We start from the raw sequence: 16,542 nt of genomic DNA, 5'->3' as shown, positions 1-16,542 counted from the left end.
TGTGGCCAAGAGCATATTTTTGCAACTGCACCTGACAAAACAACCTTTCCTCTCTGATTTGGACCTTGCCACAATTACGCATGCCTCACCTCGAGATGAGATTGCTGTGATACGCTGTGCATGGGCCTGCGCCCTGGCACCATTCAGAAGCTGATGCTATTTCGCAGAATGCTGCAGCCTGCTTATTAAGTGGAACTGCACATCAGGCCAGTGCTCCACAATCTGCAGTGTCTTCCAATAAGCTTCTGGGTGGAATTCAAGGTGTTGGTTCTAACCCATAAAGAGCCCTAAAAGGTTAGGGCCCTGGTTGCTTGGAAGATGGCCTCTCGCCCTGTGACATACTGCCGCAGTTGAGATCAGAAGAGAGAGTCAAATTGGCGCTCACTTAATATAAACAAGAGGGAACTGCTGGCAGGTTGTTAACTGTGAAGGGTCCTCCATTTTGGAACTTAATCCCCTCATTGGTCCGTCAGAGCCCAGAATGTTCCAGACATGCTATAACACCTATCTTTTCTCTCTCTCCTCCAAGGCAGCGAGGAGGGAGTGGGCTGAGGTGTAGGTGCTGGAACTAGGGGTGTGGCAACACCCCATGGCTTGAAGTGGTTTCCATCCAGGGCAGGAATGGTGTCCCTAGCCTCTGTTTGCCAGAAGCTGGGAATGAGCGACAGGGGTTGGATCACTTGATGATTACCTGTTCTGTTCATTCCCTTTGGAGCACATGGCATTGGCCACTGTTGGAAGACAGGATACTGGGCTAGATGGACCTTTGGTCTGACCCAGTAGGGCCATTCTTATGTTCTTATGTTTACAGTTTGGTTCAGTGGCTCCCAGCACCCCCACTATACAAATTGTTCCAGCACCCCTGGGCTGAGGTGGATATGGTTATAGGCAATTCTTTGTCTGTTTGTTTTTGTGATTTTTAATTCATGGGACAGGTGCCTAGAGCACTATCCAAAAATGAAAAAATGTGTAAGAAGAAGTGTCATAATGGTTTTCTAGGTTTCAGACCAAGCTATATCAGATTAGAAAAGTCCACACTCCCAGCTTGTTTAGGGCCATAGAAGTTAGAAATGGACCTGCAGAAGCAGATCATAGATACGCTCATAAGAGCAGAATATATACATGTAGCCCTCTGGATAGAACACACAGAGAATACACTCCTTTTAGATTAAACCAGTGTTTTCCTATATAGGATTGCAATATTTTAATGCAGAAAAAAAGCTGGCACAAACATGGTTCAGTACAGGTTGGAATCCAGGCATTATTAATGTTGATGCCAAAATTCCCATGGATTGTAACAGGGCCAGGATTTTTTATAATTATTTTATGGGGGTAAAGGGCAGCACAGTGCAGAGCAAGCCGGAGTGGAGGGTGCAATGACAGATGCATCTTGCTCTTCCTTTGGCCAGTCACAAGAATTTCTAAGCTTTTTCATAGTCTGAACTACAGTATAATACAAAGATTGTGCCAAGTATCATTGCCCCACTCATTTGCAAGGCACAGACCAACTCTCATTCCATTCGGAGACACAAAATCCCAATGGCACATATAGCATCTCGGACAGTTATTTTAGGAATGTGTACATGCATTTTTAGTTGTCCTCAGTGCAGTAAATGTTTTGTTCTATTTTGAAAAAATAATTACATTGAGTAAACTTTTCAAAGGTACCTAAAGCCCATTTTCAAAAGAGGAGCCTAAGTTCCACTGACTTTCAATGAGATTTAGATTCCTAAGTGTCTACATCACTCTTAGAAATAAATAGGACTTTGACTGCTAAATTACTCAGGCCCAGCTTTTGAGAAGTATGTAGGCTTTGTTCTGCTCAGTATTGCAACATCTACCTGACTTTGTAGCTTAAGTCTCATTGAAAGTCAGTGGGACTTTGGCTTCTAGGCCTAGATTCACAAAGGTACCTAAACTCCTAAATCTCAGGCTCAGGTGCTTAAATCTCAGTTTTAGGCTCCACTGCATTTCACAAAACTGCCACCGAACACTGTAGACACCTAAAATCACTTGGCATCTAAGGTTTCAGGTTGAAAGTTCCCTCAGCACCCATCTGAACATGTGTGCTGCTACCTCACTCTAGTCATCTGGACACTCATCTCCCCCGTAAGCCCCTGAGCGATTCACAAACAGGGGAAGCTAGGAGTTTCCTGGCCTGACTCATGTGTGGGGCCCAATCCAATTGGTGTGCTCAGAGGACACCTACCGAATCAGGTCCCATTTAAAATCTGGCCACTGGAGGAGAAGATGGTGCCCACCTTATGCCTTTTAGCCCAGCACTTAGAGCACTCACCTATGAGGTGGGAGACCTGGATTCAATCCCTCCTGCTATTCATAGAATCGTAGAATCATAGAATATCAGGGTTGGAAGGGACCTCAGGAGGTCATCTAGTCCAACCCCCTGCTCAAAGCAGGACCAATCCCCAATTAAATCATCCCAGCAGGGCTTTGTCAAGCCTGACCTTAAAAACTTCCAAGGAAGGAGATTCTACCACCTCCCTAGGTAACGCATTCCAGTGTTTCACTACCCTCCTAGTGAAAAAGTTTTTCCTAATATCCAACCTAAACCTCCCCCACTGCAACTTGAGACCATTACTCCTTGTCCTGTCCTCTTCTACCACTGAGAATAGTCTAGAACCATCCTCTCTGGAACCACCTCTCAGGTTGTTGAAAGCAGCTATCAAATCCACCCTCATTCTTCTCTTCTGCAGACTAAACAATCCCAGTTCCCTCAGCCTCTCCTCATAAGTCATGTGTTCCAGACCCCTAATCATTTTTGTTGCCCTTCGCTGGACTCTCTCCAATTTATCCACATCCTTCTTGTAGTGTGGGGCCCAAAACTGGACACAGTACTCCAGATGAGGCCTCACCAATGTCGAATAGAGGGGAACGATCCCGTCCCTCGATCTGCTCGCTATGCCCCTACTTATACATCCCAAAATGCCATTGGCCTTCTTGGCAACAAGGGCACACTGCTGATTCATATCCAGCTTCTCATCCACTGTCACCCCTAGGTCCTTTTCTGCAGAACTGCTGCCTAGCCATTCGGTCCCTAGTCTGTAGCGGTGCATTGGGTTCTTCCGTCCTAAGTGCAGGACCCTGCACTTATCCTTATTGAACCTCATCAGATTTCTTTTGGCCCAATCCTCCAATTTGTCTAGGTCCCTCTGTATCCTATCCCTGCCCTCCAGCGTATCTACCGCTCCTCCCAGTTTAGTATCATCCGCAAATTTGCTGAGAGTGCAATCCACACCATCCTCCAGATCATTTATGAAGATATTGAACAAAACCGGCCCCAGGACCGACCCCTGGGGCACTCCACTTGACACTGGCTGCCAACTAGACATGGAGCCATTGATCACTACCCGTTGAGCCCGACAATCTAGCCAACTTTCTACCCACCTTATAGTCCATTCATCCAGCCCATACTTCTTTAATTTGCTGACAAGAATACTGTGGGAGACTGTGTCAAAAGCTTTGCTAAAGTCAAGAAACAATACATCCACTGCTTTCCCTTCATCCACAGAACCAGTAATCTCATCATAGAAGGCGATTAGATTAGTCAGGCATGACCTACCATTGGTGAATCCATGCTGACTGTTCCTGATCACTTTCCTCTCATGTAAGTGCTTCAGGATTGATTCTTTGAGGACCTGCTCCATGATTTTTCCGGGGACTGAGGTAAGGCTGACTGGCCTGTAGTTCCCAGGATCCTCCTTCTTCCCTTTTTTAAAGATTGGCACTACATTAGCCTTTTTCCAGTCATCCAGGACTTCCCCCGTTCGCCACGAGTTTTCAAAGATAATGGCCAATGGCTCTGCAATCACAGCCGCCAATTCCTTTAGCACTCTAGGATGCAACTCGTCCAGCCCCATGGACTTGTGCACATCCAGCTTTTCTAAATAGTCCCTAACCACCTCTTTCTCCACAGAGGGCTGGCCATCTACTCCCCATGTTGTGATGCCCAGCGCAGCAGTCTGGGAGCTGTCCTTGTTAGTGAAGACAGAGGCAAAAAAAGCATTGAGCACATTAGCTTTTTCCACATCCTCTGTCACTAGGTTGCCTCCCTCATTCAGTAAGGGGCCCACACTTTCCTTGGCTTTCTTCTTGTTGCGAACATACCTGAAGAAACCCTTCTTGTCACTCTTGACATCTCTTGCTAGCTGCAGCTCCAGGTGCGATTTGGCCCTCCTGATTTCATTCCTACATGCCCGAGCAATATTTTTATACTCTTCCCTGGTCATATGTCCAACCTTCCACTTCTTGTAAGCTTCTTTTTTATGTTTAAGATCTGCTAGGATTTCACCATTAAGCCAAGCTGGTTGCCTGCCATATTTACTATTCTTTCGACTCATCGGGATGGTTTGTCCCTGTAACCTCAACAGGGATTCCTTGAAATACAGCCAGCTCTCCTGGACTCCTTTCCCCTTCATGTTAGTCCCCCAGGGGATCCTACCCATCCGTTCCCTGAGGGAGTCGAAGTCTGCTTTCCTGAAGTCTAGGGTCCGTATCCTGCTGCTTACCTTTCTTCCCTGTGTCAGGATCCTGAACTCAACCAACTCATGGTCACTGCCTCCCAGATTCCCATCCACTTTTGCTTCCCCCACTAATTCTTCCCGGTTTGTGAGCAGCAAGTCAAGAAAAGCTCCCCCCCAGTTGGCTCGTCTAGCACTTGCACCAGGAAATTGTCCCCTATGCTTTCCAAAAACTTCCTGGATTGTCTATGCACCGCTGTATTGCTGTCCCAGCAGATATCAGGAAAATTAAAGTCACCCAGGAGAACCAGGGCGTGAGATCTAGTAGCTTCTGCGAGTTGCTGGAAGAAAGCCTCATCCACCTCATCCTCCTGGTCCGGTGGTCTATAGCAGACTCCCACCACTACATCACTCTTGTTGCTCACACTTCTAAACTTTATCCAGAGACACTCAGGTTTTTCTGCAGTTTCGTACCGGAGCTCTGAGCAATCGTACTGCTCCCTTACATACAGTGCTACTCCCCCACCTTTTCTGCCCTGCCTGTCCTTCCTGAACAGTTTATAACCATCCATGACAGTACTCCAGTCATGTGAGTTATCCCACCAAGTCTCTGTTATTCCAATCACGTCATAATTCCTTGACATCACCAGGAGGGGCAGAAAGGATTTGAACACTAACCACTGAGCTATGGGGTATTCTGCTGTGGGTCTCAGTCTCTCTGTGAGAGGAGTAGGGCTTAGCACACACCCATCTAGGCAACATCTCCCACTGGATAGCTCCCCACCTAGCATGCTGGCTTATATGAATCACATTCTAAGGTGCCTGTCTCTCCCCATGCATTATGCAGGAGCCTAGGTGCCCAACTCAGGTCTTTGTGAATCACAGTGTTGGTCCAATGATTTTCTACGGGCCTAAAAGGTAGGCATTGCCACATTCAGTATCACAGCACCTAAATCCTTTGTGAATTTAGCCCCTAAGTGCCTGTTACTTTTGAAAATGTGACTTAGGTGCCTAAGATATACCTTGTAACACTGTGTGGGGTTAAGCCTAAACACCTTTAAAATCTGGGCCTGAAGCAGCGTTGACAATTTTGCCTACCGTCTACTTTAGCACTTGGTTTCATCTCCCTCTCTTTCTTCCCCTAACCCCCACCATGTACTTTTTTCAGTAGGAAACAAAGAGGCGAGCCATAAGATGAATTTCACCCCAGTGTAGAGGATCAGCATGAGGTCCATGCACCACTAAGTCCTGAAAACTGCTGCAGCGATTGAGCTGCCAACCACCAGTGCTTTACAGAACAGTTTGGGAACTGCTGAGCGAATACATGCTGGAGAAAGCCATGTGTGTCACCACAGGCTGATAGCTTGGCCAGGCCCACTAGGTGTCAGACCACGTCACTGTGGAGCTCCAAACAGCACCAAAAGTGGTCACCCAGCTCACTATTCTGAAGGATCCTGTCCAATTTCTATAAAGGGAAGAAGCAGCTCCCTATAGCCCACTGCCCACCAGAGTACCACTACAGGACAGGGCAGGGTTGGAGCTTAGTATGAAAATGCTATTATATTTTCTAAAGTCGTGCCTCATAATATGACATAGTGATATATTTTTGAATGTTTTATTGCAGCCGGAATTCCAGCCCCCATTTATTTTGGTGCATTAATAGACAGGACATGCTTGAAATGGGGAAGCGGAAGCTGTGGGCAGCGAGGAGCTTGTAGGATATATGATTCTGATGCATACAGGTAAGTTAAATCAAAACACAGAGTGGTCGTGAGTTTCTTTTTTGCATCAGGACTCTAAATTATTTGATGCTCCGGCTCCGGTCATCTAATGTTGGCTTCACCTTCATATAGGTCAGTACAGGATCTCAAATGTCAAGAAATCTTCACATTAACTACTCTTGGGGCCAAATACTAAAGTCTCTTCTCAGTTCTTTATACAGGCCTTACTCGTTCACGCAAGTTTCAGAGTAGCAGCCATGTTAGTCTGTATTCGCAAAAAGAAAAGGAGTACTAGTGGCACCTTAGAGACTAACCAATTTATTTGAGCATAAGCTTTCGTGAGCTACAGCTCACTTCATCGGTTGCATCCACTGCCTTTTGTCTTCTCCCTTCACAGGTATACCTACCTTGGCCTAATAGCAGGCTTCAGACTACCATCCTACTTCTTAGCTTTCCTGTTTTATACAATGGTGAAGAAACAGTACCAAGCAAGGGGTCCCAAATCCACAGAAAATGGAGGGCAAGAAAGCGTTCCTATGAACAAAGAAGCTAACTCAAAGAGCAGCGAATATTTATCAGGTTCTTCTGATGTGGAAAAAGAATCATGTATTTAGAAAAACCACTTACGTCCATGTTGCATGAATCAGGACAGCATCTTTTAAAATCAACTTTCAGAATGTTCTGAATAAAACAATAACACTGCTCAGAATGAAAAACCAGAATGAACACATAGTCAATGACAAGGGCAGTTAGGTGCACATATGATTTATATTTAACTACCTTATATGAACCTGCTTATCAATGACACACACAACAAATTCCATTAATTAACTAATGAGGGAAAATCTTGTTTGGCATTGTTAATTGCAACTGTTTGTAATTTTTAAATGGCTTGAATGTGGTTTCTGGCACAGTAACTGCATTCCAAATACTACACTGGAAGGCCCCAGTCCTGCCCACAGATCCACCTGTTCTGAGTCCCACTGAAGTCAAAAGGACTTGCTTAGTTGCAAGGGTCTGCACAGTACAGTAAGAAGCTAGTGTAGTTTTCTGAACTCTGGCCTGCTAGGGAATAGCTAGGTGGAAGGCCCAAACCCTCTTTTCCCCCTGCGTCCTCAGGGACACTCAACTTGAAAAATCATATTTCCAACTGAAAATGTTGTGCCTACTAACATTGTAAGGAGAGCTGGTTATCAAATGGAATTTCTGTTCCATCAGAAACTCCAGCATTTCAAGTTTTGCTTTCATCCTGAATTGGAACAAAAAGTTGAAATTTCAAGATTTTTACTGTGAAATGAAAATTTCAAAATATTTTGTTTAGGAAACATCAAAACAACCTTATCGAAACATTTGGTTTTGAAATAATTACAACTTTTATGTCATATTACATTATCATTTATAATATAAATGTCATAATATTTTTACTTTTATATTATATTGCTTTTATAAATGATAATATGATATAAACTTGAACCAATAAAGTCAAAATAAAACATTTCGACCTTACTGAAACAAAACATGTTAACTTTATCAAAATGAATCTTATCAAAACAAATCATTTCATTAATTTCCTGTTGAAAATGTTGATGAAATCAATATGTTCCTACAAAATGTTTCAATTTCATTGAATCAGCATTTTCCAAACTGTTCTATTGGAAAATTTTCAACTGGCTCTAGCTGTAAGAAGCACCTAAGTTTGCTGTAAATGAAATAACTGAAAAAAATCAATTATTTTTCTTTACTTTGTAGATTTTGACAGTACTCTGTGTATACTCAGTTTCACTGTTCCTCTGCCTAAAAGGAGCTATCTAGACATCCACAGGAAAGCAGCAAAACTTGAATAATTTATTTTTAAAGAATGCAAAAAAACTCTCCACAACAAACCAGGATCTATGCTTTCAAGATTTCATTTTCAAAACTAGCAGTTAAAAAAAAAAAAAGGCGGTTTTCAAAAGCACCTCTGAGGAAGTCAGTGGAACTTGTCCTCCTAACTTACGTGGTTTTGGAAAATCCCACCCCATTGCAAAAGCATTCAAATTCAAAGTTTACCACAATTTTACTAATATTAAAGCCAAAAAAAGACCAGCTTCTGATACTCTTCATACTGTTTTGTATTAGCTTATTCCAAATTTATCACATTACTTTCAATGAGACTACCCATGAAGTAAATTATGGGGCACTGATTTAGGTGTCTAAATATGGACTTAGGAGTCTAATTGTAGGCACCTAATTTTGAAATCGTGACTGATTCATCCATCATATCTTTAAGTACATTGATAATTATTTTATTATTTTTCTTTTTAAAAGAAAGTTTAAAATGAAGATTATTGAGTTCAAAGTTATAGCATTTTATAAAAATTAGACTAAATTCTTTACTAAGTTGATCAGTGAAATGTTTTCAGCTTTGTAGTGACTTTATGTTTTCAACGCAAAACCCAGACATTTTAGGCTATTTTATTCTGAAGCTGACCTCTGTTACTGTGCCATATAACAGCCAGTAGAGGGCACTCAAAGAATAATAATATTAACTACCTGACTATTGGAGCCCAAATCTATCATGTTTGTTATATACCAAATCCTAATCCTCATTGTTTTTAGGAAAGTTGAGCTCTAGATTCCTTTGAGACAGTCTATAATATCTGTTTCAAAACCATTGCTAAACCTAAACAATATCCTGGACTAGAGGCTTCCTTTTGATCAGCATATTTAAAATACTGTTGAAGTAGCTTTTCATCATGCTATTGGATTCAATCCTTAGGTTTCATAGCTGTTTTAGACATCAAGTGCCTGAAACTTCCCTACAATTAGGGTGTTGCTTGAATACGGATGACAGCACGGGAGTCCAAGACTTGACACTGAAACATAAAATAACCTTTTCCTTTCCATTTGTCTAATTTTTGGACACATGAATGCAATAAAACAAAACTGTAAAGAAATTACTAATGTTATTACCACACACAATTCTATATTAGCATATGTGTAATCCACACACCTTCTGGGTGTGTGGTGGTCTATCCCCTCTAATGGTACCGAGACCACTTAGAGATGAATGAGTCTACTCTACAGCCTTAGTTAAGAGCCATATGGCTTTTAGCTCATGCAGTTAGCTCTGGAGATCCCAGATTCGATCCTGATGACCAGGGTCTGTCAGCATTACATATATTATTACCAAAGGGTCCATTTACTGGATGTTTTTCTTGAAATGGTCATCAGTGAAATAGTTAACAAAGTTGCTTATACCAATCATCTTTAGGTTTCAGAGTTACCTGCTCATTGAGAAGATGGGTGTAACTTCAGCGCCCTTGTGGCCAAGATGGAGTCTGCTCTGCAGGCAGCTCTGGCCAAGAGAAGGTGCATGCAGGAATGCAGCAGGGAAAGTCCATTTCACCCCAGGAACACCTGTTCCAAACCCCCCAAAGTGAACACACACACACCGGAATGTGTACAATGCATACAGTGAATATAGGAAAGGAAAATATTTACTTACAGAGGGATGAAAGGAGAAAAACAACAGGGGGAAAGATAAGGAGAGCGGTAAAACAGGGTTGCATTCAACACAAGGCCCCACAGGCCCAGTGGTAGCACAGCCTGAAAGGGCAGACACCAAGTAATGTGTCTGCACACAGAGTTCAGGAGTCCTGGGCAAAGTTCCAGTCCAGTGGTGAGTCTTGGGTGCTCCTGGTCATCTTTGGCGCCAGTAAACTTTCTCCAACAAACCCCTCCAGTGCCCTCTTCTGCTGCTCTCTGCAAAGCCACACAGAGCGACAACCTCTCCAGTTAACTAGGTACAGCCTCCCTCCTTATTCCCAATGCAAAGTCACAAGCCCCAATACTCACGGCCCCATATAGCTCTAGGGTGACCAGGCAGCAAATGTGAAAAATCGGGACGGGGTGGGGGTTAATAGGAGCCTATATAAGAAAAAGACCCCAAAATCGGGACTGTCCCTATAAAATCGGGACATCTGGTCACCCTCTACAGCTCTGGGCAGCAGTGATACTGGGTCCAGCTCCAGTTTGTCCTTCCCAGGTAATTCCTCCCTGGCACAATGCTCCCCTGGCTCCTGTCTCGGGGTGTCCCTGATCGGCTGCTCTGTCCCTCCCAGGCTTCAGGCAGGTTCTCAGCTGCTTCTCTCTGAGGTCTTGCTTGCTGCAGCCCTTCTGTCTGGAGCTCCTGACACACACACCTGTCACTCTCCCCTCTTTCTGTTCTCCTCCCCCCCCTCCCCCAACAGAACTTCCTCCTCCTGGAACAATAAGTACTCCCCCCTCCCTCAGGAAAAAGATTTAAAGGGGCCATGCTTTCTAAACCCCAAAGGAGTTACGCAGGGCAGGACACACCTCTCAGAGAGAGGTATAGTTTCAGGCTGTCTGCAGGACTCAGGAAGACAATACTACACTGTTAACACTTAAAGGTATTTCAGTGCCTAGAAATGCAAATAGCCACCTAGTGGGATTTTCAATGAGTTAAGCCCCTCGTTGCCTTTGAAAATCCCACTAGACAACTGCCAGTACTAGAAACCCATTGTTATTTTAAATAAAAGGCTAGAGCCTGAAGAACAGTGTTACTGCAATGGATGGATTCTGAGGAAAATATGTCACGAGCAGACTCAGAGTACAGAGGACCTGGATATTAGCCGCTTCCAGGAATAAAGGGTCATAATAAAGTGTGTTGTGCAAGACCTATTGATCTGTTCAGAAATTGCAGTATTGCCTGCTATAATAATCTTAATTATAATAATACCTAAGGGAAACAGCGGGAGAATTTTTCAATTGAAGTGAGATTTATTTGTGGCTATAGGGCAAGGGGGATGACACACTGCATTTAACTAGGCTATTTCCTTGCTGTTTTCTCAGCAACCCATGTTTTGATTGATCCAGATGTGTCAGTAAGAAGACCTCTGGAAGCTGAATGGATGAGCCATCTCACCTATCTGTAAAACCCTAGAGTTAATTCTTTGTTTGTTTTGGGGGACCGTGGTAATTCTTTGGACTTGCATGGCTGACATTAATATTGCCCAATGTATTATTTATTAATATAAGTTAGGGGATAACCTGTTCCCAGTGGTGACTCGTGGTCAAATTTTTAGGTGAGAAGCTACAATCCAAAACCCACAACCCATGAAAAGATGCATTCCACGCTACATTTAAAATGCACTGGTCTCAAACAAATGGGATAGAAACCCATGGGGAGCAGGAAGGAAGAAAGAAAATTGTGCCAAGTGAATCAACCCCACTGATGAAAGGGATTTGGAGTGTTGCAGGTTTCAGAGGCTGTGACCCTCTGCACTCAGGGGTACGTGGGCAGCTACCTACAGGGAAGGATGCCCTCTTGTGCACAGAGAGACAAGCCAGCACATTCTCCCTTCCTTCTTTCCAACAGTTCCGCTTTGGGCAGCCTGGTTCCAGAGGGAGTCAGGCTCCCGTTGGCAAGGCTCCATGTGGCTGCACAGCAACTCAGCATGTTACCAACTTGGTTTTCTTCTGTCTTGTCTAGGGGAGAACTGTAGCAGCAGTGGAGGAATCTGTGGTGAGGCAAAGCAAACACGTTTCACTGGCTTCCTCTTGGCCCACTCTGACTACACAGCACTGCAGCCTGTACTGCTGCTACATTTGTGCTGGGAAGTGGGGAAATGGATATTACTGAATTTCAACTGCCTTTTACATTTATTTACTTTGGCTGCAATTTTCAAAACTTGGGTGCCCCGAAAGAGGCATGTAAATCCATTTTAGGCACCTGATAAACATGGCCTGATTTTTTTTCAGAGGGGCTGGTCTCCTATATTTCCCCAGTTGCTTAGCCCTTTTGAAAACCAAGCCACTCTTACTCAGATGCTTCATTTTTGGCACCCCAGTTTGAAAATGCTTGCCTTTACAAAAAAGGGCTTCATGTTCAGGGTTAAAATTAGCTGAACTTGAAGTTGCCATGACATTTTATCAGGCAAACATTGCAGAGAGAGGGAGGTTTACCTGTCACCCTCATAAAAGCCTCTAGAAACCTAAATCATTATAAGGAGACCACTGGACTCACTTTGCTTTGGCCCAAACTAGTACATCCTGGGCTAATTGGAGAAGATACCCTTCCTAGCAATTTGAGTAATTGCGAAAAGGACTAATAATAGCCTAGACTTTCCTAACCAAGCCATAAGTTTGTAAGCAATAGATAAAAATCTGAACATCAGAGAAGACAGAGAAAACTAAGGAAAGGATAAGTGCTCAGAACCAAAAGCAAAACAAAAGAGAAGAAGTTGCAAAAGTACTATAGCACCATGGTTGAGAGAAAGAAAGAAAGATACTGTAACAAAGGATAGCTAGAAACAATAACAAATCGGGTTGCCAACCCTCCAGGATTGACCAGAAGTCTCCAGGAATTAAAGATTAATCTTTAATTAAATATTGTCATGGAACAAAACATCCAGGAATATGTCCAACCAAAATTGACAACCCTAATAACAATTAGTATAAGTTTAGAAGGGCCAAAAGAAAATTAATAGTCAAACACTATTAACTGAGCCAGAAAATGTATTATGTCTGTGATTTAGCGAGAAAAGAGATTATCATGAAGAGTGTCTTCCCTAAATTTCTAAGCCTAAAGCCAGGTCTACCCTAGGAAATTAGGTCAGTTTAATTACGTCAGTCAGGGGTGTGAAAAATCCACAGTTAGACCGACCTAGCCCCTGGTGTTGACAGAGTGCTGTCTACAGGAGGGCTTCGCCCAGCAATATCTCTACTGCCTGTCGTGGAGGTGGAGTGCCCATGCTGATGGGACACGCCCTCCCATCGGCATGGATATTGTCTTCACTGAAGTGCTACTGTGGCTGAAGCATTTTAAGTGCAGACCTGCTTGAAGAGAGGCTGGAATATATCTATGTAACCCTTCTGCCCGTCAGAGTTGGCAGCAACAAGGGCCGGGTTCAATATCTAGGGGATCCATTCCAATAACACAATGCAAACTGGCTCGAGCCCCCAACCAGTGACCTGGGACAAATATATACCACCCCTGCTGGGCGCCTCCAAGAGGCAATACTTCCCCTCTCGCAAGCACATAGTCTGAGTGTAGCAAAAAGCCTTTTAATAACAGAGAGAAACAATGTGGCATTATGTTGGGGAAACACCATCAACAGGATTCATAACACAACCCATGAGCAAAAAAACCCACCCCAAGCAAATTGGGGCATGCCCTTTCCCTTTGGTTCTTGAGTCCAGCAACCCCAAAGTCCCAAAAGTCCAATGACCCAAAAGTCTCTGTCCCTGGTCAGGGCAGCCCCAGAGTTCGAAAGTTTATCTGCAGAGCTTTACCTCCCAACCTGGGTGGAGATGGGGGCGGGGGTAAGAGGCACCTTACATGATCTGAAGCTGACCGCCCCACAGCTCCGTAGGGCTCCGCTCCGCTCCGCCAGCCGCCCCACGAACTGCTTCGCTCAGCTCCGCTCTGCAGCCCACAAGCAGCTCCCGTCATCCCATGAACTGCTCCGCGTCCCACCAGCAGCTCCCGCCATCCTATGAACTGCTCCACCAGCCTGTCCACAAGGCACTCCAGCCATCCCACAAACTGCTCCACAATATATCTTCGGGCTCCCCCACAACACTCAGTGATTTCAGCTCTTAGTCAGTTCAGCTCTTTGGTGAATCCAGCTTGTAGTAGGGGAGCCTCAGTGCTGGTGCACTATTAGCCCAAAGTGAGCTCAGCAGCCTGTAACTAGACTTCTAATGAAATCAAAATTAGCTCTGATATTCCACAGTGGGGAGAGGAGGAAGTACAATTAGCATGTAAGGCCCTCACCAAGGGGCCCATGCCACCAAATATTAATATTTATCCCGAGCCTCTCTCAATTCACACAGTTTTGGAACCCATGACCCTTGCCTAGCGAGTGCTACTTAGTTGATGGTGAGTCCCTCCTTCATAACAAAAGGCCAAGTACAGTTCCAAGCACAGTTCCCATAATCAGGGTAATAACAATTTATTCTTCCTGCCCCAATAACAGAGACACTGGGGATCCCACAGCAGCCAAAGTGACCATTTTGGCAGCCATGGCCTCATTCTAGGCGGGGTGGGTGTGCCTATGCAAATGAGATCGGCCCCTGAAGTTCTTTTCCACAACTTGCCACACCTCACCACCAGATGTCAGGGCGGAGCTCATCCTGACACTGCTTACATCTATTTATATACTGTATCTCTGAAGACAATTTAGAAGTACTCCCAGCATTGGGGAGGAGGGAGGGGGAAGGACATATCAAACACCCAAATGTCAGATTTACTTGACATGTGGACCTGGTACACTGACCAGAGAAAAAGTACCTGAGCTGCAGGCCATGTCTGACAGAACAGCTAGACCTATGAAGATGCAAGGAATTGTTTGGTGAAGCAGTCAAGGTTGACATGGCTGAATCAAAACAAGGCATGAGGAAGCAGGATGAAAATTCAGCTAGTAAGTGGTCCATTCATCTGCTGTGGAACCTTAGTCTGTCCGTTCAGAACCACCTATGAGCAGACAGTTTCTACTCAAGCGGAGATCTAAGTGCATATATGACATTTGATACAATCTAAAGCCAATATGTAACCTGGCAGTTTTAGTCATATTGATAGAGACTTTCAGCCAGTGTAAATCAGTGTAGCTTCATGGACTTTAATGGAGCTATACTGATTTACACAAGCTGAGGATCAGGCCCATTTTGCCTCCCTTGACACAGAGTAAAAGATTACCTGTAGTTTTTAAAAATGTATAAAATGAGAACTGGCTTTCTGGCAAAATGAGTTGCAGACAGACCCTTGTCCCTATATTATCATTACTTGCTTTTTTTTTAACCGTTAATAAAATACTTGTTTGAATTTTATACATTAATTCCCTAAGGCAGTGTGAAATATTCACAAGTATATATGAACCTCCCAGTTTGATTTTTGTGGGACTACCCTCTGTGACACACTGTAACACCCTGTAACTCAAGTTTCACCACTTGTATATGGTCATATGTTGTACAAAGTATGCCTTGTGAGGTATTATTTGAATAGTCATAATCTGCTGAACATCATTGTCTTGTTAAAAAGTGTGTGTCAACTTTGTATATGGAGTTAGAAGATTTGCTATATGTTTGTTATTGAAACATGTGATTCTGGGGAACACCCATAGACTAGCTCCTCAGAGAAAACAAAGGACTGCAAACAAAGACATGTCATCTCATATGTCACATACACAGAAAGTGTGAGCAAGAAAATATGTACAATTCACCTGACAGACACTTTGAATCTCACATACACCACAGAGTGATTGTTTGGACACCAGCGGGGTGTACTTACCAAATAGAGTAGGAGAGTATAAAATAAGGGACAATGGCTTCCTTGTTTACTGTCCTCCCCCACCTCTACTCACGGGGCAAGATGGTTTGAAAGACAATGAAGCATCATTGACCTAGAGAAGTGGTCCAAGGCTGTAAGGAGATCCAGCCTGTGAATTAAGAACTGTGAATTGCCTGCAGCATCTGGTGGGGGAGAAAGTTGCTTGCTTCAAGTCTTGCCTAGTTTGGCAAAGTTTAGGAATTAGATTGTGGTTCTATATTTTCTTTCTTTTGTAACCAATTCTGTCTTTTATACCTTAAACACTTGTAGTTACTCAAAATCGATCTTTCTTTAGTTAATAAACTTGTTTTATTCTTCTAGCTAAACCAGTGTGTTTTGGTTGAAGCGTTTGTGGGAACCTCTACTCAGGTTAACGAAGTTGGTGTATAAACATTACCCTTTGTTGGAATATTGAACTTTATATGAGCTTGGGCTGCACAAAGAGTGAACTGGGCAGTACAAGCTGCATATTTCTTGAGGTGCAAGTCTGAGACTACAGAACTGGCTAGGGCTGCTCTGTGCGTAGTTCATGAGTGGCTGGGAGAGCATTCATGTAACTTCAGCTGGATGTGATTTTGCATGCTGAGAGAGAATGAGCCAGGCCTAATTTGTTCTCACAGTAAAGCAGCAGCACCCGGGGCTGAAGAACTAAAGTGACACAGTGATTAAACAGGCCTGAGGGTACCCTGGGGGAATATCACAGTCTCATGCATTAATACCTTGTTGGATCAGGACCAGATTCCTGCAACAGATGAAATTGTCACATGGTCTTTGCAGGCCAAGAGAAAATAGTCTGATAGAAACATATTTGCTTGGATCACTGCTGTTTTCTTTTTTGGAAATAAGTAGTCCCATTCTCTGCGTTGGCCATTATTTTTCAAAAATACTTGGCCAAGGGTAGGTCATTATATTAATACTCATTTTGCTTGCTTTCCAGCGTGTCTTATTTACAAATGTGTTCAAAATTTGCAAGTATTCCCTTACATACTTTTTATAAATATTTTTATCAAAA

The 16,542-nt window shown here is 43.6% G+C and overlaps 1 protein-coding gene across 6 annotated transcripts in view; it reads left to right on the top strand.

Moving 5' to 3' along the window:
• LOC141976790 (solute carrier organic anion transporter family member 1B3-like) overlaps window positions 1-15,789 on the top strand; it is a 56,725-nt gene extending 40,936 nt beyond the window's left edge. For all 6 annotated transcript variants that reach the window (XM_074937989.1, XM_074937957.1, XM_074937963.1 and 3 more), the window contains 2 exons: window positions 6,103-6,220; window positions 6,597-15,789. In XM_074937989.1, coding sequence (XP_074794090.1) covers window positions 6,103-6,220; window positions 6,597-6,813 — 335 coding nt within the window. In that variant the 3' untranslated portion in view covers window positions 6,814-15,789. The remainder of the gene's footprint in view (window positions 1-6,102; window positions 6,221-6,596) is intronic.
• Window positions 15,790-16,542: the final 753 nt, after the last annotated feature.

Source organism: Natator depressus, chromosome 1 (genome assembly GCF_965152275.1).
Source record: "Natator depressus isolate rNatDep1 chromosome 1, rNatDep2.hap1, whole genome shotgun sequence".
NCBI lineage: Eukaryota > Metazoa > Chordata > Testudines > Cheloniidae > Natator > Natator depressus.
The sequence above is the reverse complement of the archived record's forward strand: the minus strand, read 5'-3'. Positions and strand labels throughout refer to the sequence as shown.